At 41.0% G+C, this 25,841-nt stretch overlaps 2 protein-coding genes across 3 annotated transcripts in view; one reads left to right on the forward strand and one right to left on the reverse strand.

Moving 5' to 3' along the window:
- Window positions 1–25,841, reverse strand: part of LOC137125463 (NACHT, LRR and PYD domains-containing protein 12-like) — a 382,261-nt gene that overhangs the window by 116,357 nt on the left and 240,063 nt on the right. The window lies entirely within an intron of this gene.
- LOC137125469 (protein NLRC3-like) lies at window positions 4,089–24,323 on the forward strand. The gene is made up of 14 exons (XM_067500972.1): window positions 4,089–4,463; window positions 8,670–8,770; window positions 10,003–10,122; window positions 10,316–10,435; window positions 10,629–10,751; window positions 15,960–16,082; window positions 19,638–19,716; window positions 19,813–20,026; window positions 20,094–21,996; window positions 22,165–22,338; window positions 22,597–22,770; window positions 22,967–23,140; window positions 23,274–23,320; window positions 23,476–24,323. The coding sequence occupies exons 2-14, from the start codon at window positions 8,736–8,738 to the stop codon at window positions 24,006–24,008; spliced, it is 3,819 nt and encodes a 1,272-aa protein (XP_067357073.1). The 5' UTR covers window positions 4,089–4,463; window positions 8,670–8,735; the 3' UTR covers window positions 24,009–24,323.

Genomic DNA, 25,841 nt, shown 5'->3' on the forward strand with positions numbered 1-25,841 from the left:
CGCTCGACCGATGATGCTGTTGCAACTGCTGTCCACTCAGCACTCACTCCTCTAGATAAAAAGGAATCATGCGTCAGAATGCTGTTCACAAACTGGTCCAGCTGGGGCTCAACACTTCGCTGTGCAACTGGCTGTTGGACTTTCTAACTGGAAGACCTCAGGCAGTACGGGTCGGCAGTAACACATCCAGCACCATCACACTGAACACTGGGGCCCCCCAAAGATGTGTGCTGAGCCCCCTTCTCTTCACCCTGCTGATCCATGACTGCTCACCATCACACAACTCCAACCTCTTCATTAAGTTTGCGGATGACACGACTGTGGTGGGTCTCATTAGCAACAACGATGAGACAAACTACAGGAGAGAGGTGAGACGCCTGGCCGGGTGGTGCAGTGGCAACAATCTCTCTCTGAACATGGAGAAGACGAAAGAGATTGTTGTTGACTTCAGGAGAGCTCACACTCAGCACACTCCTCTAACCATCAACGGTGCTACTGTGGAGAGGGTGAGCAGCACCAAGTTCTTAGGTGTGCACATCACAGAGGACCTCTCCTGGACCAACAACACTGCAGCACTAGCCAAAAAATCACAGCAGCGTCTCTACTTCCTCCACAAACTGAGAAGAGCCAGAGCTCGCTCTCGAACTTGCCCCCCTTCCCTCTTCTGCCTCAGGCACAGAACTATAACCCCCTACTACCTCATCTGTCAGCTTAATTTAAAGAACTGCTCTTGAGCCCTCTGTCACTTTAACCAGACTGAACAAGCTTTTTTTGCACTAATTCTGTTACCTGCACTGATGTATACTTTACTGGTCTGCACTCCATCTGCCATGTGCCTTGCGTGGCTTTTACTTTATTTTACTTTATTTTTATTAGTATACTCTTCAATGCCCTTATTGTATAGTTGTATTTTTATAATTTTATATTTATATGTGATCTAGATCTTAGGCTCCACTGTTAGAACTACCTGTAAGCACCATGGATCCGAGAGAAACACAATTTCAGTTCCCTGTATGTATGTATGTACTGTACATGTGGAAGAACTGACAATAAAGCTTGACTTGAATTGAATTGACTTGATGTGCTGCTCTGACCCCCCTCCTCCTTTCAGGGTGGAGCCTGGTGGAGAAGGATGGCTGAGACCAGGTCTGAGGAAGTGTAAGTGTGTTTTTAATGAGATTGATGGAAACAAAGCAGCAACATTCAACCATCTTCAAACTGTCACATCACTCATTCACATCATCAAAGTGTCAAGAAATGAACAGATGATGGATTAATAACTGCAGCTGTTTGTGTCTTGTTGTCTCCATCAGATTTCTGTCAACTCACAATCGACACAAACACAGTGAACAGGAAACTACGACTGTCTGACAACAACAGGAAGGTGAAATACAGTATGTGGAGGACATTCAGTCATATCCTGATCATCCAGACAGATTTGTCTACTGGCCTCAACTGCTGTGTAGTAATGTTCTGACTGGTTGCTGTTACTGGGAGGTGGAGTGGAGCAGTAATGTGGAAATATCAGTGAGTTACAGAGGAATCAGAAAGGAAGAAGACAGAGAAGATTTTAGTTTTGGAAGAAACATCCAGTCTTGGAGTCTGGAGGGCTCTGGTAATACTTATATTGTCTAACAAAATAACAAAAGAACATTGATCCCTCCTCCTTGTCCTCAGTCTCTAACAGAGCAGGGTATGTGGACTGTCCTGCTGGGACTCTGTCCTTCTACAGAGTCTCCTCTGAGGAACTGATCCACCTTCACACCTTCAACACCACATTCACTGAACCTCTGTATCCTGGGTTTGGGCTGTGGTATCGCTCCACTGGTTCAGTGTCTCTATCACAATAAGCGCAGAACAAGCGAAGGATTAGGAAGTCAAATGAGTTTGTGCGCTAAGAGGAGAGGAGGAACAGGTGGACAGACAGGACCGGGGGGACCTATGGGGCAGGTGCTGGAGTATCTGAGGAGGAGAGAGATAGTGAGCAATGGCATAAACTCAATATAGACTAGAATGAGAGTGAGATTCTTACTGTAGGTGGGTGGCGAGTGATGTCCCTCTAGAGAAGTCAGAGCACAGGTGAGGGATGGAGGAGAACTGGACAAAGGGCGGCTGAGAGACCAGGGGAAAAAAAGGACAGCAACAGAGCCAAAAAAACAAAATACAACAAAAATACAAAGTAGCAACTAAACAAAGTACCAACAAAAGGTGTCAGAGAAAACGAACCAGAAGTGAGTCTGTTGGGGCGACTTACTCCCTGTAATCGATTACCTAAATACGTAATATGCATCAAGCAGGGCTCCAAGCTAACGGTGTCCCGTCGCCTGGGGAGAGTATAAATTGCACCTGGGACACAAACAATCAGGATGGGGGACAATTTGGGGACATTAAAGAAAATGAGGTCACAGTGCGGACATTTAGTTGTTAAAAGTGAACTGGAGCACGAGGAAATAAATCTTTGTGTTCTGACGTCACTGTTCTTCTCTCTGAGTCTGACAGGGGACGAGCTCAGACAAGTGTCCCTGTCTGCAGCAGAGACCGTGGTCAAACCTGCTAATTTTTTTTTGCGTTTCGTTTCCGGTATTTCCGGTACAAGTACTACGAAGGGTCAGAAATGACGCGTAAAGGCTCAGGGGATTGTTGCATACTGAAAAATTACGAGATTTTCATATTTCACGTAGTTCATAAAATGTATTATTTGACACATAGTTCAAATATGACAAATATGTTTGAACAAAATGCATAATATCAGTAAAATATTATAGTATGTGAAATGGAGTATTTCCTTTGCTGATTAACACATCTCAGTATTTGAAATAGAAATAAAACTATAAAGGGGAAAACTTGGTTAAAAGTTGTAATGTATTCATATTCATATTGAACAAACATTGTTCTACCAACATGTTTAAATTAAAATATAATGACAGGTAAACAATAACACAACATTTTATCGTGTTTTCCGTCTGATAAAGAACTTTCCGTTAAAGTTTACCTGAAACGTTAAATGGATTCCTGCTTAAATTACAGAGAACTGTCACAATAGCAGTTTTAAAGCCATTTTAATGCACAGTTTTTGAATAAAGTAAAGTCCGCCCAGCATTTTAACTAACAATACACGATACACATATATTTTTTTATCGTATCAGTAGAACAATACATTCAGCCAAGTATTTCAGTATATATTTTTATTTATTACATATTTTAACGATGTGACCGCAGTTTAGAAACAACGGCTCATTTTACCACAGGGAGCAGACACATCAGGTAAAGTCAAAGTTACTGCTTAACTTGACCGGACAACATCAGTCATCATTCGGGTTCCGGCGTAAAAACGCTCCGCAAATTAGCGATTTACAAGAGGAAATGAGGCAAACACTCGTTAAACGATCAGAAATTTAAAGAAAAGCGCTGTGCTGGCAGTTTCCCATCCACCGTCATGTGTTCACCACAACAAGCTCGTTGGTTAATAACTAACTGCTATGAACACGTTAGTTCACATCCACCTAAAGCTGGAAGTCATAAAAAGATGGATGTACCACAGGTTCTGATGGACCCTGAGACAGTCACAGACAGGACCCTGTATCAGCTGTAGCTGTGAGCAGAAAGTCCCCATCAGCAGACAGAGGACGGGAATCAGTCATAGGGACTGATTTCATGTCCATTCTTCTTACACTTCACACAGTTTCCATTTGATTAAGGAGACATCACTCAGTCTATGTGAGGACTTTGCTGTTGTAGACATGTTGAATAAATTCCCACTCAGTTGTACATTTATTGGGCTCAGATTAAGTCAGTCTAATCCAACAATCCTGCAGTAAATCCTCCTTCATGATGTACTTAATTAGGTGGACATAATAATAGAAACAGCTTCATGACACGCAGTTGCTGGCTATTTGATCATCCTAATATGGTTGGCTGGAAGTGGGCGGAGCAAGAGCGAGCGAGACTGCTTTCATCCGGAAGACGAGAAGTGTTTAGTCCAATCCTGTGGCCCATCGCTCGGACACGCCCACCCACACACCAAACACCCAGGAGCAGAAGATGTCAATTAAAATTTACCAGCAACACTAATGCTAATGCTAATAACGCCCGGGTATAATACATTTAATAATTTCATTCACAAAATGACAGAAAACAATTAAACGTTGATCCGAGTTTGTCAGAATCTACAGTGATGGGTTCAAATGTCTCCTTCTGTCTAACTAATTTGAATTTACACTAATATTAAAGAGATTTGCACATCCACTTGAAAACTGAAGTGATTAACCACTTCACTAAATATCTGATGTTAACTTCTTCACTGAATAAATGTACTTAGTTACCTCCCAGCAGTGGAATAATACGGACATAGTCTTTTCCTCCTCCCCACAAACACACGCCCAGTTTGTTCGTATCAATGTTTAGTTTCACTTTACTGGACTTGTGACGCAGAGTGTTTTCTTCATCCAAACGTCCGTCTGAAGGTAAGAAAACGGACTTTACTGTTTCACTCGTGAACATTAGTCGTTGTTGGTTTAGTTACAGTAGAAACTGTAGAAATCTGCTGTTGGATTGTTCACGTTTTCAGACTCACAGCTTCAACTGTGAACTGCGAGCGAAGCAGACAAACATCCGCCATGTTAGAAACAGGAAAAGAAAATCCGCCATGTTGGGTTAATATCAGTAAAAGTAGAACGTAGTAAAAGTGGGAAAAGTCAGTAAAATCAGCAGAAGTGGAGTCAGATGATGGTCAGTGGGTGAAGACAGAGTCATTAGTTAATTATGTATTTCTAAATGTAAATAAGTTATATATTCGGAAAGTTGAGGACACTGCGTCACGGACATGGCCGCAGGACTTCTCTTCTCTGTGGTTTAGTTATTACTGCTACCGAGAGGCTTTATTCAAATACAACTTCACTTAAATGTTTATTGTAGTTCATGTTTCTTTAAAGCTTGACGCAATATAAAGTTTTAATAACCTATGTGTCTGTTAATTGATTTAGAAACTTTCTGTGGTTTTTAGACACATTCATCAGCTGTTGTAACTTCCGCTGTGGGAAGTAACTAAGTAGGTTTAATCCAATAAGTTGGGCCACGTTAGTTCACATTTGATGTTACTTTACTTGGATATTCCCGTGTTCTGCTACTTTAAACTTTAACTCCAGTACATTTTAGATGGAAATATTTTACTTTTTATTTACACAATCCTGTCAGTATTCACTGCTGCTTTGTTGCTGAACTTTATCTTTAGACAAAGCTGCAGATTTGTTCCTCAGTTTATAAATGTAACTGTTGTGGTACAAATAAAACCTGCAGTGACTTTCAAAAGCCCTTAATAAAGCGTGATAGTAGAAAATACTCAGGTCTCTAAATTACTATTTATATACAGTCCTACTGCACTTCACTGTGAATACAGCCCACCCCCAATACCCCTTGGCCACATGTGTGTTACTGTGTGTCATTGTTCTGTGTCGGAACATCAAAGAGTAAAATCCCACGTGCTGTGTTCAAGAGTTTTTTAACATTTTAAGATTGGAATTACAGGCATCACTGTAGGTAACATTGTTCTTCTGAATGAACTGATGTGAATTGTTGGACTAATGTGACTACAGAGCGTTTCAGTCAGTGAACAGCAGCTCAGCTGAAGATGATGTTAAACTCAACACAAGCACAAAAAACAGAATAAATCACTTGAAATTTTTGTGTCAGTTTTCATTACTATAAAATGATACACTGACTAACTAATGTCATTAGGGACTTTCATGGAAACTAAGTCATTGGATGTGTTCAATCAATCAGAAGCTGGACAATATCATCTTACATGTGTGGGTTTTTTAAAAAAATGATTTATAAATTATATTTTGAATGAATGTTGGCCATACTGTTCTTCACTTGCAGTATTTCCATATATATCAGCATGTAGTAGGTTAAACTAATATCCAGAGCAGGAAACTCTTGTACAGTGTGATAGATCCTATTTTACAGACTGCAGTAACACACTGCTAAAATCTGAAGTCTTGTCTTGGTAGTTGATGATTATTGTTTGATAATGAATTTACTGGAATCAAGCTGTTTGTTGTGGGCCTGTCTAGGAGGGTAGGAGTGTAACAAGAAAGAACAAAACAAAGCTGTTCCCTTCATGTTCTCCAAAAGTCTGGGTTCCAAATTTGCATTTAATTATATAATCACCACTGTTGAACAAAATCACAATAATGGCAGCATAAAATCAACCTAAATTCAAATCAAAAGTTTCATCATTTATTTTGCTCATTCACTTGTGATATCAATGATTTGGCAGCAGATGTCGCCATATTTAACTCAAATGCTTCGAAACACTAAACAATTTTCAACACAATGTCCTAATATTGATTCAGAGCTTCAGAAAGCTTCCGTTTCTCCACCAATAGTGTTGACTAGTGCTATTTACAAGATATACAGAGAATACAGCAGCTATAGCACTAGGCCCAACAATTCAATAATTTATGTAACAATAATCCACAAAAAATGCACAAAAATGTTCAAGAGGGTTTGGAGGCCGAGGACCTAGTACATGTGCTGCTGCCAGAGAAGCCAGTCCAGCTGGTGAGAACTTTTCAAACCCACTGAGCTACCAGGCCGCCGGTGTCCTTTAACAGCAGCTACCCTCCTCCTGTGTCACCAGACCAGCTGGAAAACAGCTGAAAAACATGTTTTCTCATAAATCCACAATGTAACTGTATTTGTCTCGTCTTTGACTTTTAATACATTACATGTTAAAATGTGTCGTTATAGTAGTTTAACAGAAGATCAACATTTAACGTTAACAATCTGTCTTGTAATGAATCAAATAAAAGTGAGATTTGTAATATGACAAAGTTATACAGGCTATAGATTAAACGCAAGCTGCAGACAAACCAGCAGATAGAAGCAAACGTAGAACATCTGACTGGGACCCAGAATGGTTAAAGAACCTCAAACACAGCTCATGTTGACCTCACAGGTTTCAAACAAAGTTTTAAAGAATTTAGTAACCAAAGAAAAATCTTCACTTTCATTAGGTGTAAACAGAATCAGGAACCGGAGACAAGGAGAACATTTGCGAGTCTGTATGAGAATATTAATAAATGGGTCCCATATGGGAGAATTTGTATAGATTTATGCATCCAGAAAAAATAAGTGCAAATAAGTTATTTTTCATGATGAGAAAATAAGCAGTTTGTTTCAATATGCTGAGGATTTCAAATTGCAGTTTGCACCAACTTCTGAGTTTCTAATAGTTTTATTTGATACATTTCATTATGTGAATTTTATCTTTTTATTAGTTTGTTTTCTTTTGTTTGTTCTTAGTTCTTCTATTATAAAGTAATTGTTTTTGCTTGACCTCCAGTGTTTTTATTTATTTATTACCTAAACCAGAATGGTAATAAGGAATTAACATTTCTAATTTTATATCGTCTATCGTAGGAGGTTTGAATCCTTCAATTTTTTTTATATATTCTTCATTTATTTGTTACAAATTAAGATGGGAAAACAGTGATATTTCATTAAAGAACAAATATATTTGGATTATAAACCTTTGATATAATCTCAAACTTATTCTAATGGCAGCATGAAACATGTCCAAGTGAAAGTAACATTAACGTTATATTTACATCCACAGCTTCTGATGTTCCGTTTTTATAAATGTAGCATGTTGACTGCATCTTCTCATAGTTTCTCTTAGCTGTTTTGTTGCTGCTTTGTATTAATACGAATGGGGTAATTAGATAATATAGCTGACAGAAACAGAACCTTAATGAATGTAAGATGTTTCCTATTAACAGTAAAGTGGGAGGTCACTTTGGGAGGGAGGGGATATCACTGTTTTAGTAACCAGGAGCCACATTGTGTTATTCTATCGTGCACTAAACAAGACATTACATTAAAACAGTCATTAAATAATGTACAGTTACTTATTAAGTCGTGTTTTCATTGAGAAATTAGGCTGTGAACAAATATTTGTTATTGAACAGTAGCTGTAGTTATTAACAATTAATAATCAGTAATAAGTAGTAAGGTCAGTTGGTTAGTTTCTCCCAGTTGTAATTATAGTTCTGTAACTAAAACCTTAGTTTCAATGAAACTGAACCAATGTCAGTGAATTTACAGTAAATGTGTCACCAGCACACACATCATGAGGAGTTTAGCTTCCTGCCTCCATCTAGTGGACTGATGGTAGAAGTGGAGAAGCTGAAGGCAGCTTCCTCTGACTGCATTCAGCTCCCACTGATCTGAAGAAGAGAAGAAGGAGAAATGATGAAGAGGAGGATCGATGAAGCCAGTAGATCAGATTAGTTTTAATCCTTTCTATCAGTGCATGGACTTACACTGCATTTCCATTGGAAATAAACAGAAGCTGTTGCTGACCAAGGAAGATATTGTCCATCGTGTGGATGCATTGTCTCTGTCTCATATCACCCATTCTGCATGACCACCACTGGCTCCCCATCCCCCACCTCATCCAATTCAAGATTTGATATGAACAAATAGTAGTAGACAGTAGTAATGGCAGCATCTGGTAAAGACTGGCAGCAGGACCACTGTGAATGGTCTAAAGAGGGATCAGGAACTCAGTCTCAATGATTTTCTAACTTCAGTGACTAAAGATAAAAAAATCTCTCTCTCTTTCTTTGCTGGTGTTGTCTTTGTACCCGTGTCTATGTGGTGCCCAGGTCTTCTGAACTTGACTTTGAACCCTGATGTGAGTCATCGGAGACCCACTGAAGAGTCATCAGTTCATGGATCCACCGTTGGACACCGTTGGACCAGGAGGGTAAGTCATCTTCAATCCCTTTATAGTTTCTGCAGCAATACAAAACATGTAAGGAACAAACTCATCCTGAATAGCAGCAGCAAGACTCCACTTTAAAACTATTCATAGTTCAGTAGAAAAGTGTCATCCAACATGTGATAGGACAGAAAAGATGTGATGGTGACAGTGTGGATTTCAGGCTGAAACAAGCTCTGTGTTGCTCAGCTGTGTTTGGATGTGGGATCCTTCCTGATCCAAACTGGTCATATTTGGATCTTAACTCTACATAGTGTCAATATGTACACAGTGGTTTTTCTGCCAAATCCTTTCAGGATTCAGTTAAACATGTTCATAGTAGTTAATGATCAGTCAACAAGCTGCTGCGGTGGATGGTGGATGAGAGATCAGGGGAAAGAGCTGATGTTATTTTCAACGTGTGCTGATGAACAATTCTTGTTGTTTTTTTCTTCATGTTCTGAGCTGATGCACACACAGTAACAATTAACAGTGTAGGCTGCAGATGTTTTTTTTAATGGGTGGTGTGGGCACAGAATTAGAAATATAAATTGATTAAAACTACAGACACTTAGTCCACTGATTGTGCAGAGTTGTTACAGAGTGATACTTCTTAACTCACATAGACAATCTTTGGCACAGGCAGCAGCAGTGTTGAAGCCTGTTTCTCCACCATCATGCAGAGAACAAACACAGAGACATGTTTCATTTGTCCTGTCATCATTTGAAATCATAGATGGAGCAGCTTAAAACTGCTGTGTAGATTACGCTGGAGTCCTGTCTGATGGAGGACGTATCCCATACGGACTTTACACTGAATGTCAACCCCCATGATGACTTAATGACCTCAGACCTGCCTTGTTACAGCCCCTAAACCATTTTCACAAAATCAGGTTGCAAAGCTGGATTGATGCACCAGGTGGAGCAGTGATGAGTGTTCAGATACTGCAGTGTGTGATGATCTGAACTTTGTGTCCAATCAAGTAGCAACACAGTAGTTAACACAAAGCTCTAATGTAGGAGCTCACGTATTCAAAGCTACCTGGACTTCATTATATTTATATAATATCAATTTTGTATTTATTTTAATAAAGACACAAACAAATGCTCTAAATCATTTAGAGGAAAGAAAGTTCATTGATTTGTTCTTGTAGAAATCTTCTAGTTTCTCCTGCAGCTTCTTTGGCTGAAGGTTAAAAAGTGAAAGTTTCTCTCTGATCTTCTTCTGTGTTTACCAGGATCTATGGGGGACCAGACTCTGCTGGACCTGAACCAGAACTCAGCTGTATCTCCTTCAAGAGTGACGGGTCAAATAATCGTCGAATAAATTTTAAAACCCAAGTCCCTGCTGCAAAGAGGTGAGCTGTTTGTGTTAATCAGTGTTTTAGTTTTAGTCCAGTTTTTATAGAGAAAATAATCTGAAATCGTTCAGTGAAGTAATTTACATTTATTGATTTGTTCTCGTTGAAAGTATCTTGATCCTCCACCAGTTTCTTTGACTGAAGACTAAAAAGTGAATTTTCCTCTCTGTTGGTCTCCTCTATTTACCAGGATCTATGGGGGACCAGACTCTGCTGGACCTGAACCAGAACCCAGCTGTGTCTCCTTTAAGAGTGACGGGTCAAATAATCGTCGAATAAATTTTAAAACCCAAGTCCCTGCTGCAAAGAGGTGAGCTGTTTGTGTTAATCAGTGTTTTAGTTTTAGTCCAGTTTTTATAGAGAAAATAATCTGAAATCGTTCAGTGAAGTAATTTACATTTATTGATTTGTTCTCGTTGAAAGTTTCTTGATCCTCCACCAGTTTCTTTGACTGAAGACTAAAAAGTGAATTTTCCTCACTGTTGGTTTCCTCTGTTTACCAGGATCTGTGTGAGACCAGACTCTGCTGGAGCTGAACCAGAACTCAGCTGTATCTCCTTCAAGAGTGACGGGTCAAATAATCGGCGAATTAATTTTAAAAGACAACAATCCTGTGATGGAAAAAGGTAAAATGTGATGTTAGTGTGGAGTGCAGCAGCTTCAGTGCTGTTGGGCTGATGAGGAAATAGGGAGCTGGTGTGTGAAGGGAATTGGAAGGTGGGGGTAACTGCAGGACAGGTGGGCATGGCATCGTCTACAAGTGTTACTGACAGATAGAAAAGCTGGGCAGGAATTAATGAACTGATTATCAAAGGGAATTGGTGAACAGGTGGTGATGACTTTCTTAGAAAAGTCCAGCAGCCCATTTTGGAGCACGTGATTGTTGGGGTTTTTAACTCCCTGGTATTTCTGTTAGCTCGTTTTTAAGCCTCCACTTCCCAAGACATGTTTGATACTTCATTAGGTACCTGTACAATCTATTATCAGTTTTTAAATGTAATCTGTCAGAAAGGTCAGTGTGGGTGCAGTTAGATGTATGAGAGTGGAGGGGATTGGACCTAGAGGACTGGTGGAAGGATGGTTTGAGTGCAGAGTGGATGTGTCTGTGTGGAAAATCATGTGATGTGCTGTTTGATGAATGGAGTTTTCTCCATCTAGTGGGAAGAACTGTGAGCTAATGGCTGCCACCTTGTTAGAGGACAGGCTGACAAATTCATCAGCAGTGAGAAGGTAGAAAATGGAGAATAGTTTACTGCAGAGTTCTGCTGCTTTGTGTCCAAACCAAAATAGATCTAATGTCATCAACACCAATCAGTTGTGTATTAATATGGTTCAGGTGTGTAGCAAACCATCTGCTACCTGTTACCCAACTGTTGACTTCACATTTTGACTAGAATGTCTTTTCTTTGTCGGTGTACGAAATACGACGAAATACTTCCTAACAAGATCTGTAAGGGCAGAAAACCTTCCCTCCCTGCCTGTATAACTATCTGCAAGCCTACGTGCCCATTCTACGCTCTTCCCCTGCCAGAGTGTCACAGACATTGGGGTAAACGGAGGCTTATGAGTCAAACTCAAGACTCTGCTGGTAGCTTTGTCAGCTTGTCCTCACTCCTTCTGACCTGGAAAAGAGGCAGATGATCATGGTCTCTTAACCTGGCACTCTCTGGAACCAAAGTACCAATGGATTCCACCTGTTGTTCTGGATTTTTGTCGGCAGCCATCTGTCCCCACATTTCCGCAGAGTGAATCTGTGGTAACAGCATCGACTAAGTCATGCAGTCAGCTGGTGAGCCCCCACCCTGACCTGGATGACCCTGGTTAATGCTAGGTCACTAGACGTTCACCCTTCTGGACTTCTTCACCTCCTGTGGACTGGATTATTTTTTTATTAGTGAGTGAAACCTGGCTGAATGTTGGAGAGTCTTGGCCTTTATCCGAACTCGTTCCTCCAAATTGTGTCGTCCTCAGCTCCCCCAGGACCAATAGTCAGTCACAGTGGCTGTTTAGCCACAATATTTAGCAGTAGTTTTCACTGCTTGAAGTTTCTGCTGACACATGCTTTAACTTTGAGCTCAAGTATTTCAGAAGTGTTTTATTCATGACTTTTTAGCTGATATTATGCTAAATTATCACAGTTTTTTTAATTCTTGGAGATTTTAACGTTCATGTCAGATGTCCAACAAAATCTTTGGCAATTTTTTTTTTTTACTTGATTTACTCTTTTATATTGTGCAGTGGGTGAAAGGCCAAACACATGAACATGGACACACTCTGAGATTGGATTTAACATATGGTTTGCTTGTGTACGATGCTGAAATATGCAACGCTTACTTACTTCTGACCATAGAACTAGAGATGATGTCATTGAAAGTGTCTTTTGTGTCTTAAGATGGTGTGTGAATACAGTGTATTGTCTTTAGGTGGCTCTCAGCTTCCACTCATAGTCACATTAGTCCCTACTATAACATATTGTACCAGTAGTACTGTAATTGCACACCAACAAGGTACTGGAGTAGAAGATATATACAGTATAATATTCAAGATGCATTAAAAGACTTTATTAAGTCAGCATAAATCAGAGAGAGAGATTCAGACATGATGGTTTGTTTTTAGTGTTTAGTTTTGCTCTCAGTAATCAAGAGCTCGTGGTGCAGAGTACATCATGTTTTAACTCCCTTTCCATAAAGGACAAATGAGGCTTAAAGGCTGTGGCTGTGTCACTGTTTGTATGATTACATCAATCTGCGTCATGAGCATAGAAATATGTAATGACAGTTTAGTATGATGGAACCTAGTTTGTAGGAGCCTTATGTGGAATAAGCAAACGCAGTAGATTATTTTTCATCCCATTAAACAAAACAAACTTTTACTCTCATCATATTCATGAATGAAAAGGAAAAGGTCCTGTTAAAGGACAGAGGAGGTTTAACAGCTGCTGCCTGTGTCCCTGTTTTCAGAGACACACTTTGACCAGTGGAAACTGTCTCTTTTTCAGATCTTAGTGACAACGCACATTCAGCCGAATGAATGATGAATGATTTTTTGTAGATGTTTTTACAGGCCAATGGGACTTTGTAACACCTTTCTGATGGCAGCAGTGTGGAGGAACTATGTAGGGGATGCGAGGGGTCCTTAATAATCTGGGTGGCTTTCTTCTCCACCGATCGGCTATAAAGTCCAGATAGAGGAGTCTGTAGTGATCCAGTTATCCTGCTGGTCTGATTAATCATGTGGGAAAGTTTGTTTCTGTGTTTAATGGTAAGACAGTTATTCTAAGTTGTAATACTGAAAATGAGAATGGATTCGATGAGTGATCTGTAAACCAAACTTAAAATGTCCTTGCTGACTTGAATGACCCTTATCTTCCTCAGCAGGTGGAGGCGCTGTTGTGCTTTTTTGGACACAGTCAATATGTTGTGTGAAGGACAAGCACGTGTCAATCTCTACCTTTGGTACTTAAAAGATTGTACTTGCTCCACCAACTGACTAAATATTCAGTGGTTGGTTTAGCAACGCTGAAGTTTTTCCTCTAACCCCAAAACACATTTCTTTTGTTTTTTTTAATATTCAGCTCCAATGAGTTCTCAGCAAGTATCTGAGCCATCCTGTCGCCTTCCTGCTGGTATAGAGACAGAGTATGGGTGTCAGTCACGTGAGCCACCAGGGCCATGTCGTCTGCATACTTTAGAAGTTTAATTCCTCCCCTGTTGCAACAGATGCTGTTTGTGTAGACAGAGAAGATCATAGGAGACAAAACACAGTCCTGAGGCCGTCCTCAGGACTTTAAACCAATGTACTGGATTTAAAACCATGAAAACGCACATGTTGGGGCCTGTCCTGTCAGAAGTCCTCTATCCATAAAATCAGTGTGTGGTGTGCATGAAGATTCGAGAGACAATAGATTGTCCATCTGTACAGTGTTAAAAGTGGAGGAAAAGTCCATAAATAAAACTTTGGTTTGTGGACGTGCAGAATCCAGCTGTTTGGTAACGGTATCTAGAAGTGAGAGACATGCATCCTCTACACCACGCCTCACCCTATAGGCGAACTGAGGTGGGTCCAGTTTGTCTTGCAGCATATTTGACAGCTGCTGACACACCCTCTGTCACCCCTCTTTCCATACATTTGCAGAGCACCAATGTCAAAGCCTTAACTTAGTCCTTAACTTAGAAGTCCTTGTCTTCTTAGGGATTGGAATTATTATGATTCCTTCCTCTGTTTTGGTACACAGCTGGAATCCAGAAGGTGCTGAAAGAGCCTGGTAAGAACCCCACCCAGCTGAGCGGAGCTTTCTTTAAGCACTCTGCCTCTGAGCCCTTCCAATCCTGCAGCATTGTTGGAGTTAACTTTGCCTAAGATGGATGTGACAAGTTGTTTGCTCATAGTGAGGGCTTGGATGGAGGAGCTAGGGGTTACAGAGGCCCAAGTATGAGGTCTGCTTTGGCTATTGAACCTTGTGAAGTGATTATTTAACTGCTCTGTGAAGGAGGCAGGATCTGGGTAGTCAGCCACTGCAGCTTTGGTGGCTCTGCCCATCATGATGTTTAAGCCCTGCCATGCCTCCCTCACATTACCTGTTCTTAAAATTAACCTTAGCGAACTTGGCCTCCTCCTGAACCCTGAACCCTCCAGTTCCCTCACCCTTAATTTGTCTTTTTATTTTGAATCAAGCACATTTTCAGGTCCTTAGTAATCCACCTTATATTGTTTGGATATATAGTTATGTGCTGGGTAGGAGGAACAATACCTTCACAGAACACAATATATGAGGTCAGTACCTCAGTCAGTTTATTAGAGTCATCACCACAGTCATTAAAAAACAAATCCCAGTCTGTCAGCTCAAAACATCCCCTTAGTGCTTCAATTGCATCTTTATTCCAGACATTTATGGGTTTTATGATGGGTTCACCAGTTTTATTTGAGATCTATATCTTGGCAGTAACAAAATAAGATTATGGTTAGAAAGGCCAAGGGGTGGGGCCTGATTTTAATGCATTAAGGATGCTGCCAAAGCACAAGTCCAGTGTTTTCTCTTTTCTGGTGGGGGCAGTGACATATTGTCCCAAACTGGGCAGATGTGGGGCGATGTCACACTTATTAAAATGCCCCAGTATGAACTCAGGCTGATCTCCAGTCTGATTGACAGCTCTATTATAACTGTCCACGATGTGCTCGGCTGCCATGTTCAAATCAGGCCCTGGTTCGTACACTAAAATCACGGTAATCTGAGAGAACTGTCTGGGTAAATAATGTGGTCTGAAGGATACAGTCATTAATTCATAGTGTTTACAACAATCCATCTCCCTCACTGTGATGTGCAGATCTTACTTCACGAGTGTAGAAAGTTCCTCACTTTTGTTCCGTAGTGATCGAACATTTGACAGCGTGATGGCAGGTAGGGGTAGCCGGCTGCCCCTTCGCCTCAATCTGTTCCCTATCCCTCTTCTGAAGCCTATTTTCCTTCTTATTCGCCTTCGCTTGTCTCCCCGACGTAACCCCATAGTATGTCATCTAGGTGGAGGGCCTCCACCTTTCTGCCATATAGAATAGAGTAAAGTATAGAATAGAATATAAATTGGCGGAAATTGCTTTGTTAGAGTGGCCCACTAGAACAAACAAAAAGATTTAAATAGCATCAAAATGGCAAAATCTTTCCATCATTTAATAACGTGGATCTGAACAAAGTCAACAAATGTAGGGAGAAATTTTCTTCCCTTTAGACAAACAGAACATTGAGAGAGCAGAGGGATCTACTTCTGAAAGTTTCCAGTTTCTTTCACTGAAGACTAAAAAGTGAATTTCCCTCTCTGTTGGTCTCCTCTATTTACCAGGATCTATGGGGGACTAAACTCTGCTGGACCTGGACCTGAGCCCAGCTGTGTGTCCATGAAGAGTGACCAGTCAAATAATCGCTTCATTGATTTTAAAGGACAACAACCCTCTGATAGAAAAAGGTAAAATGTGATGTTAGTGACCTCACAGAGGTAGAAACATGTCTGTGATAACAGCTGGACTGTGATCAGCTGGGACCCACTGCAGGATGTGGGTTCAGGGGAAACTGACTTTAACAGTAAGTGTGTTACTGTGTAGTTCACCTGCTTTTCTTCAACAGACACATGAGACACTCAGTGAAGAATCATGTCTCATTTTGTGATCGCTGACACTGATGGATCATTAATATCACAGTTATTGATCATATTGGAGATGATGTCATATATTGGAGATGATAGTTTGTGAATGTGAGAAATTATGTTTCACATCAGACCAACTCCCTGCTGAGTTCTGACACATTGTTAGCAAAGCTCAGTGTAGAAATCATGAATGGAGCAGCCTCCTGTTCTCAGTCGCTGATCGTCACTGATTGTGCTTCAAATGTCAAACATCAGCTCAGATCAGCTGTGATGAACCAACGTTAACGCCGTGATTTAAACTGATGACAGGACAAATTCAACTTCCTGTCAGGTTTGTTCTGTCTGCAGTCAGTGGAGACACATCACTGCTCAGTGACTGAGTGTTTCAGTAGCTCCAACATGAACAGAGGAAAACATCAGTTTCAGATTCTCCCAGTTGATATTTGATTTACTAAAGTCATCAGACTGTTAATATTTAAATTTGTCTAATTAAGATTTGACCTTCTGTTGCTGTGTGTACAGTATATGTACTTTGTACATTTGGCACAAACATTTGATAAACTCTGATTAAATAAGAGAATTCAGTGCTGAGAAATAAGTGTGTGCACCTCAGGCTGCATGACCTTCACTTGATTGAATTCTCCTTAAATTTACTACATGTTAAAACATTGTCATTAAATGTTGTTGAAGGTTTTTAAATGAGCAAACATTTCCTCCCACATTTAACTGAACAGTGTTTCACCTGCAGATCACAACAATCATGATTATTGAGTCAGACTGTGAGGTTACAACCAGAGGTTTATAAAGACTTTGTTTATTACATGTTGGATTTTATCTTCTGCTGCCAGCAGCATTTTATGTCCATCAGGTTACAGCTGAATACAAACAGTATGTAGAAAAAATGATGTGATTTCTTATTGATGAAGCTGATGGAAGTTCTCAGATACGTGTTGATCATCAGACATCAGCTCAGTTTGTTTTCAGACACTTTGTTAGAGCTTTTTCTATATTGATCCTCTGGTTTAAAGCTACAATAAACAGCTTCTATGAAGCTAATGCTACATGAGGCACCACTCTGCTCCAACCAGCCTGCTCGTTCCTGCCCCACACTCTCCCAGTCTATCTACCCACTAAATATCTGATAATGTCCTGAGCTGTCCTTTCACTTCCTGCAGTGAAGATCAGGCTACATCCAGATTTCCAATAAAAGCTGCAGCTCATGATGTCATGTTGATGAACAGTTCTTTTTAACCACTCGGGGGGAGAAATGAAGAGATCAGAGTCCTGCTGTTCTGGTTTGTGAAAGCTGTATGAAGACAAATCCACAGTGGAAAGTGACTTATTTAGACTTCTAAGGCTGCGTTGCCCCATTAATGATCTCTCGCCATGCAGATGTTGTTCTCCAGGAGGCATCTACTGGGGGAAACCAGGTTTCTCTAAACCCCTACCCTGATTTCAGAAACCAGCTTTCCCGTTTACATGACAGTTAAGAAATCATCTTAATGAGAAATCGGACTGTGACCTGGTTACTTTAAGTGCATGTAAACACACTGAGTCTTCAGTCTGTATTAGGTGGAACATGATTTTCTAGGAGGGGGCAGGGAGGCAGATGAGGTGGGGTTGGGGTTGGTTGGTGCTTAAGCTGGCAGCTCAGCCCAATAGTTACATTCAACTGCAGTAGCTGAGTTCCAACCAGTGGAGGACAGTCAGTGTTTCTAGTGGTTACACAATATGGAGAATGTGAATACTTTGTACAAAAATGCAAAGAGAGGACTGCATCCATAAGTCATCAGCTGGTTTTGGATCAAATGTCTCTGTCATTGTGGACAAGTTGATGTCCATGAGGAATGAGAAGGTGAGGACCTGACAGGCAGGATCTGTACTTGGTCTTTAATACATTAAGATGTGAAAATCCCTCTCACATGCTGCACTGCTCAAGGCAATGTAAGGGACATCAGAGCAACCTTGTAGATGTTTGTCTTCACTATGTTGACCAAGTTAGACCCAGATGAAGCTGTTTTTTTCTTAAAGTGGATTCCCCGTCTACATACGAGCTTTCCTCATGTTTCTGAAGCTGGCTGCTAGATTTCATGTTGTTAGATCAAAATGTAAAAACTGATCACATGGTTCATATCTGCTTTCACACTTATCAAATAAACCTCTCACTACATCAGCTGTGTCCATGTCCTCGTCTCTTTTCTGAACTTCACTGTCAAGCAGAAGTGTCAGCTATAGAAAACACTGAAAACACTGTGCAGGTATGTTTTAGGTCCCTGTCTTCATAAGTGGCCACTGGAATTTAATGGCAGATAAAAGCCTCACTGTTTTCTACAGAGTCTCCTGTTTTTGGGCAGACCATCTAATATTGTGAAACTGTCCTAGCTTCACATAGACAATACCATCATTTTAACATGTCTCCATTGGATCTTCTGTCAATAAAAGTTCAGCAGTTTGACAACCGAGCGACTAAATGATTAAAAAAACCACTGTAGACTCCAATGTTGACTGAAGCTCCATCTGTGAGACCACATTACCCAATTATCTAGATTCATTAACCTTACTGTCATCAGTACACAAACATGTTCTCCTGTGCACCAGTTATGTGGAACCTGTATGTAACAACATGAATGTCGGCAGAGGGGATCATCTGTTTACCTCCACTGACCTCTGTTGTTGTTCTGTTGCTGCAGCCTGTAATGTGACCATCAGTCACTGAGTCACCTTTAAGTTCTTATCATTTGAAAACTGCTCAGGTTTTCATTGGTTAAAGACCCTGTTCACTTGGGGGCAGGAACCACAGTGAGCAACAGCTTTTTCTACTTTATCTTAATTACTTAAATACATTGTTTGGCTGTTTTCTGGGCCTTTTTCTCACAGTCTGCAGTCAGTAGATTGATTTAATAGTGTTTTAAAATTCATGCTACAATTACAAATATAAGATCACACAATTCTGCTGTTTCTGAGTTTTGCTTTTACAAAGCAAATAAACTCCACTCAAGTCAAAATGATCCAAGAACCTCCTTTTCAGATGGTCTTGGCTTTGTTGTTTGTTCTGCTTAACTGTGCACAACAATAACTCTACACCGAGACTTTGTGGAGATATAATCAAAGAAGAGACAATACACAACTCTACCAAAGTTATAAACTTTTGCAGAAATTGCTTTGCTGCACAGTTTTATAGGAGACAATAACAGATCAACCTGACAAGCAGGAAAACCAACACAGTAAATTAAAAGCTGGTGATTCACAGTGGGATCAACATTACAAGCAGTTTTAATAAAGAGAAAATCATCTGATTCAGTAAAGTAACAAACATTTAGCTTGTGTCTCTGTGTGGACAGACATAATGTGAGCTCATTCTTCCTGGTTCCTCCACAGAGTGGACCAGCAGAGCTCAGAGGTTCCCAGTGGTCAGTCTGTCCAGCAGCATCAAACACACCTGGACTCCATATTTATGGTCTGTACATGTACAACTAGTCTGTCCAACATGGATCTGATGTTTGGCTCCATGGTTTTACTTGGATTGTGTCATTCATACAGTTTTCTGTTCCAGCTGCTGGAGGACAACATTGTCACTTTTGTGAAGAACGAGCTGAAGAAGATCCAGAAGAGTCTAGAATGCTTAGAGAGTCAGAGGGAGGATGAGGAGGTGTTGGATGGTGAGGATGAAGAGCAGAGGAGGAGCAGCAGAGAGTCATTTCTGAAGATCACAGTGAACTTCCTGAGGAGAATGAAGCAGGAGGAGCTGGCTGACTGTCTGCAGAGCAGTAAGAGGATTTCTGTAAAAATTTACCTTTTTATATATCTTTGTCTGATTTTTATCTGCCTGTCCAGGAACTCCTGCTGTAATTTGTCAGCGTAAACTAAAGTCTAACCTGCAGAAGAAGTTCCAGTGTGTGTTTGAAGGCATCGCTAAAGCAGGAAACCCAACTTTTCTGAATCAGATCTACACAGAGCTCTACATCACAGAGGGAGGGACTGGAGAGGTCAATGATGAACATGAGGTCAGACAGATTGAAACAGCATCCAGGAAACCAGTCAGACCAGAAACAACAATCAGACATGAAGACATCTTTAAAGCCTCACCTGGAAGAGATGGACCAATCAGAAGAGTGATGACAAAGGGAGTGGCTGGTATTGGGAAAACAGTCTTAACACAGAAGTTCACTCTGGACTGGGCTGAAGACAAAGCCAACCAGGACATACAGTTCACATTTCCATTGACTTTCAGAGAGATAAATGTGCTGAAAGAGAAAACGTTCAGCTTGGTGGAACTTGTTCATCTCTTCTTTCCTGAAACCAAAGGAATCAGCAGGTTTGAAGAGTTCCAGGTTGTGTTCATCTTTGACGGTCTGGATGAGTGTCGACTTCCTTTGGACTTCCACAACAATGAGATCCTGACTGATGTTACAGAGTCCACCTCAGTGGATGTGCTGCTGACAAACCTCATCAGGGGGAACCTGCTTCCCTCTGCTCGCCTCTGGATCACCACACGACCTGCAGCAGCCAATCAGATCCCTCCTTGGTGTGTTGACATGGTGACAGAGGTCAGAGGGTTCACTGACCCACAGAAGGAGGAGTACTTCAGGAAGAGATTCAGAGATGAGGAGCAGGCCAACAGAATCATCTCCCACATCAAGACATCACGAAGCCTCCACATCATGTGCCACATCCCAGTCTTCTGCTGGATCACTGGTACAGTTCTGGAGGATGTGTTGATAACCAGAGAGGGAGGAGAGCTGCCCAAGACCCTGACTGAGATGTACATCCACTTCCTGGTGGTTCAGACCAAACTGAAGAACGTCAAGTATGATGGAGGAGCTGAGACAGATCCACACTGGAGTCCAGAGAACAAGATGATGATTGAGTCTCTGGGAAAACTGGCTTTTGAGCAGCTGCAGAAAGGAAACCTGATCTTCTATGAATCAGACCTGACAGAGTGTGGCATCAATATCAGAGCAGCCTCAGTGTACTCAGGAGTGCTCACACAGATCTTTAAAGAGGAGAGAGGACTGTACCAGGACAAGGTGTTCTGCTTCGTCCATCTGAGTGTTCAGGAGTTTCTGGCTGCTCTTCATGTCCATCTGACTTTCATCAACTCTGGAGTCAATCTGCTGTCAAATGAAGAATCAAACTCGCAGAGATATGAAGACAATGAATGTAATATTGACTTAGAATCAGACAGTGACTGGGATAGTGACTATGAGTATGACTCTGATTTAGAGAATTTTGTCAGTCATCATCAATTGACATCCTCCAAACTATTTGGAAAAAAATCAATACATTTCTACCAGAGTGCTGTGAACATGGCCTTAAAGAGTCAAAATGGACACCTGGACTTGTTTCTTCGCTTCCTTCTTGGTCTTTCATTACAGACCAAACACCTGGGGGGTCTGCTGACACAGACCGAAAGTAGCTCAGAGACCAATCAGGACACAGTCCAGTACATCAAGAAGAAGATCAGTGAGAATCTGTCTGCAGAGAAAAGCATCAACCTGTTCCACTGTCTGAATGAACTGAATGATTGTTCTCTAGTGCAGCAGATCCAACAGTACCTGAGATCAGGAAGTCTCTCCACAGAGAAACTGTCTCGTACTCAGTGGTCAGCTCTGCTCTTCATGTTAGTGTCATCAGGTGAAGAATTGGACGTGTTTGACCCGAAGAAATTCTCTTCACAATTTTCAGAGAAGGATCTTCGGTTTGTGATAGGAGTGGTCAAAGTCTCCAAGAAAGTTGTGTGAGTACAAAGATAAAGAGTCAATTTATTCAATAAATACATTGCTGCTGTAAACTTCAACAAGAGAAAAGATAAATAACATAATTTATTACTTGTTTCCTTGTGTTACGCTGCATTTCCTTATTTGTTATCACTAAACTTGTCATTTTATACATCACTGTCTTTCAGACTGAGTGGCTGTAACCTCTCAGAGAGAAGCTGTAAAGCTCTGTCCTCAGTTCTCAGCTCTCAGTCCTCTAGTCTGAGAGAACTGGACCTGAGTAACAACAACCTGCAGGATTCAGGAGTGAAATTACTCTCTGATGGACTGAAGAGTCCACACTGTCAACTGGAGACTCTCAGGTCAGATCAAGTTACTGTTTGTCCTCAATGAGTTGAGAAAATGAACAATAAGTCTGATAATACAGAGAAACTCAGCTATGATTTGATTTTGTGTTGTTATTTTGATGACTTACATTTTTGTCTATTAGTTGTTAATTGTATTAAACTGCAGTGTTTCCAACAATGACTGTAGACAGTCCTGACACAAGATTCTAGAAAACTACATTTAAACACAAAGATAATACAAAAGTTTTATCTTGTTCATTGTTTCCTCTCCAGGCTGAGTCTCTGTAACCTGTCAGAGAGAAGCTGTGAAGCTCTGTCCTCAGTTCTCAGCTCTCAGTCCTCTAGTCTGAGAGAACTGGACCTGAGTAACAACAACCTGCAGGATTCAGGAGTGAAATTACTCTCTGATGGACTGAAGAGTCCACACTGTCAACTGGAGACTCTCAGGTCAGGATTCAACAACCTGTAAAAGTGATGAATAAGAATTACACAGATATAAATCTAAGCTGTGTTGGACTATGTAGAGAACATTTCTACAGTTGAATGTCTACATCTGACTCAAATACATAGAACCTGGACTGAAATGGACTTAAACACACAGAGTGTTCACAGATGTTTCCTGTGTTGTTTTGTGTGTCTGCAGACTGTCAGGTTGTCTGGTCACAGAGGAAGGTTGTGCTTCTCTGGCCTCAGCTCTGAGCTCCAACCCCTCCCATCTGAGAGAACTGGACCTGAGCTACAATCATCCAGGAGACTCAGGAGTGAAGCTGCTGTCTGCTGGATTGAAGGATCCACTCTGGAGACTGGACACTCTCAGGTATGGAGACACCTGCTGCAGGCAAAAACCTTTTAGATGTAAATACACCAAAATATGTCAGTTAGAGCCATGTAATGTCCATGTGTGCATGCTGACAGAGAATGTGCTGCTCTGACCCCCCTCCTCCTTTCAGGGTGGAGCCTGGTGGAGAACGATGGCTGAGACCAGGTCTGAGGAAGTGTAAGTGTGTTTTTAATGAGATTGATGGAAACAAAGCAGCAACATTCAACCATCTTCAAACTGTCACATCACTCATTCACATCATCAAAGTGTCAAGAAATGAACAGATGATGGATTAATAACTGCAGCTGTTTGTGTCTTGTTCTCTCCATCAGATTTCTGTCAACTCACAATCGACACAAACACAGTGAACAGGAAACTACGACTGTCTGACAACAACAGGAAGGTGACTCACCTGAAGAAGGATCAGTCGTATCCTGATCATCCAGACAGATTTGACCAATTGGCTTATCTGCTGTGTAGTAATGTTCTGACTGGTCGCTGTTACTGGGAGGTGGATTGGAGCAGAGTGATTGATGTTTCAGTGAATTACAGAGGAATCAGGAGAAAAGGAGACAGTAAAGAATTTTGGTTTGGAGGAAACAATCAGTCCTGGAATTTGGTTGGCCAAGATTGTGGTTACTTTGTCAGGTACAATAAAATGGAAACATCAATCTCCCACTCGTCCTCAGGCTCTAAAAGAGTAGCAGTGTATGTGGACTGTCCTGCTGGGACTCTGTCCTTCTACAGAGTCTCCTCTGACAAACTGATCCACCTCCACAGCTTCAACACCACATTCACTGAACCTCTGTATGCTGGGTTTGGAGTCTGGATACCTGATTCCTCAGTGTCTCTGTGTCCAGAGTAGTGTAGAGAGTCTGGTCCTGTCAGAGAAACAGTCTCTGTGTTGGACAGATGGTTCAGTCTGTCCATGTCTGTCTCTTTCAGACAGATTCATGGATTAAATCAGTGTCTTGTAGAAACAGTTCTAAATGATTCCTTGTAAACTTGTTCCTCTTCCAGTTCTTTAAAGATGAAACTTCCATCATTACAGGATCAACATGTTGCTGACTGCTCATCAAGTCTTTTTCTGTCTTTTATCTCCACTGACATTATCAGACGTCATTAGAGTTTTGTCCAAACACATCTGTGTGTGTGAGCTGATCAGAAACTGAGTTTGTACCTTTCAGAATAAAAGCATGTGTGTCCTGCAGCAGGATGTCAGTTTGTTCTTACAGTTGAGATTTAGACAATTATTTACACTTGTTGTTGTTGTTTCTAGTATCAGAATAAGTGGTTGAAAATTATTGTTTTTAGCTCATTTTAATTTAAGCTTTTTCCTGTTTTCTCAATAAAAACTTATGTTTTCCTCTAGCAGAACGGAGATTGTGGAATGGTTTGATGTGTTTCTGAGTCTTCACACACACACACACACACGTCTTTGAAGAGAAAGTCTGAGTCTGTGTCCTGTTGGTCTAATATAAGTCGTGATAATAAATGTTAAACTGAACTGTGTTGATTTGTCTCTGATTTAATCTGCAACCACACAGGAACAGAGATACTGAACAAACCTGAGTTCTTCGTGTGTGTGTGTGTCCCTCACTTATTTGGAAAACGTCAGAGTCTGTGTGAGGTCCCTTAAGTGTCCAATCAGAGACAGAGGAAAGACCTGAGTGAGGCGATGGAGCTGGACGCTGAGCGGCTGCTGGTTTCTGTCTCTTTCCGGTAACTTTCCACTTTGTCATTTTTCCAAACGAAGACACTTTGTAGATTTGTGGGACTAGGACACGTGAGGAGAGAGGACAGTCCGATCAGGACAGCACGTCTTAAACTAGTGGGACAGAGTAGGAAACCAAAGCCTCACTGTTGGGACCTGAAGACCTTAAGGGACAAGAAGCAGGTACTGGGAGTCTGGGACCAACTGGTTTCTGAGTCCTGTAAGTTAAAGCCAGTCCACATCCAATAAATCCTGGTCCTGACATGAATCACTGGGTGAAGTTTAAGAACAAGAAAGAAGACAGAAATCAGACCCCCCCTCAGAACTTGCTCAGCCTGAAGGTTTGTAGTAAACTGGACTAAATATGAGTGTGTTTCTAGTGATGAATGATGAGCCAACAGCTCCACAGGTAAATCTTCCTGTTATTGTTATTCCACATACACCGATCAGGCAAAACATTATGACCCCCTGTTACTGCAGTACATGAATTATGACATGATACATGAGTTCTACTTTTACAAGCTCATCATTTTATGGACATAATTTTGGTCATAATTTTCTTCTTCATCTCCTCCCATTGTCGCCTTCTCGCTCTCCTCTTCCTCACCACACCAGCATCTCCCAGCCTCCTTCACCCCCTTGACAGCTCCTCCATCTTTTCTTCTCCTTTCTAATAAACTCTTCCTCTTATCTTTGTCTCATATGTCTCACATGGTTCATAAGGAGCAAATTAAATACGTGTCTCCATCTGTACAGGTCTCTGACTTCAGCTCAACAAGCTCATCATTTTACTCTACTTACTACTTTACTTAATCCTACTGTGTTTATCATTGAGGTCAAAGTTCAAAATTAACTTTAGAACCACCTCTTCCTATAATGCACATCAGTACGACTCCATCACTATGATCTCAATAATAAACCCATAGTAAAATGATCACCTTTCTGACAGCTTCATCCTAAAAACTGAGAAATTATAACTTGTAA

This window comes from Channa argus, chromosome 4, assembly GCF_033026475.1.
Source record: "Channa argus isolate prfri chromosome 4, Channa argus male v1.0, whole genome shotgun sequence".
In the NCBI taxonomy this organism is placed as follows: Eukaryota; Metazoa; Chordata; class Actinopteri; order Anabantiformes; family Channidae; genus Channa; species Channa argus.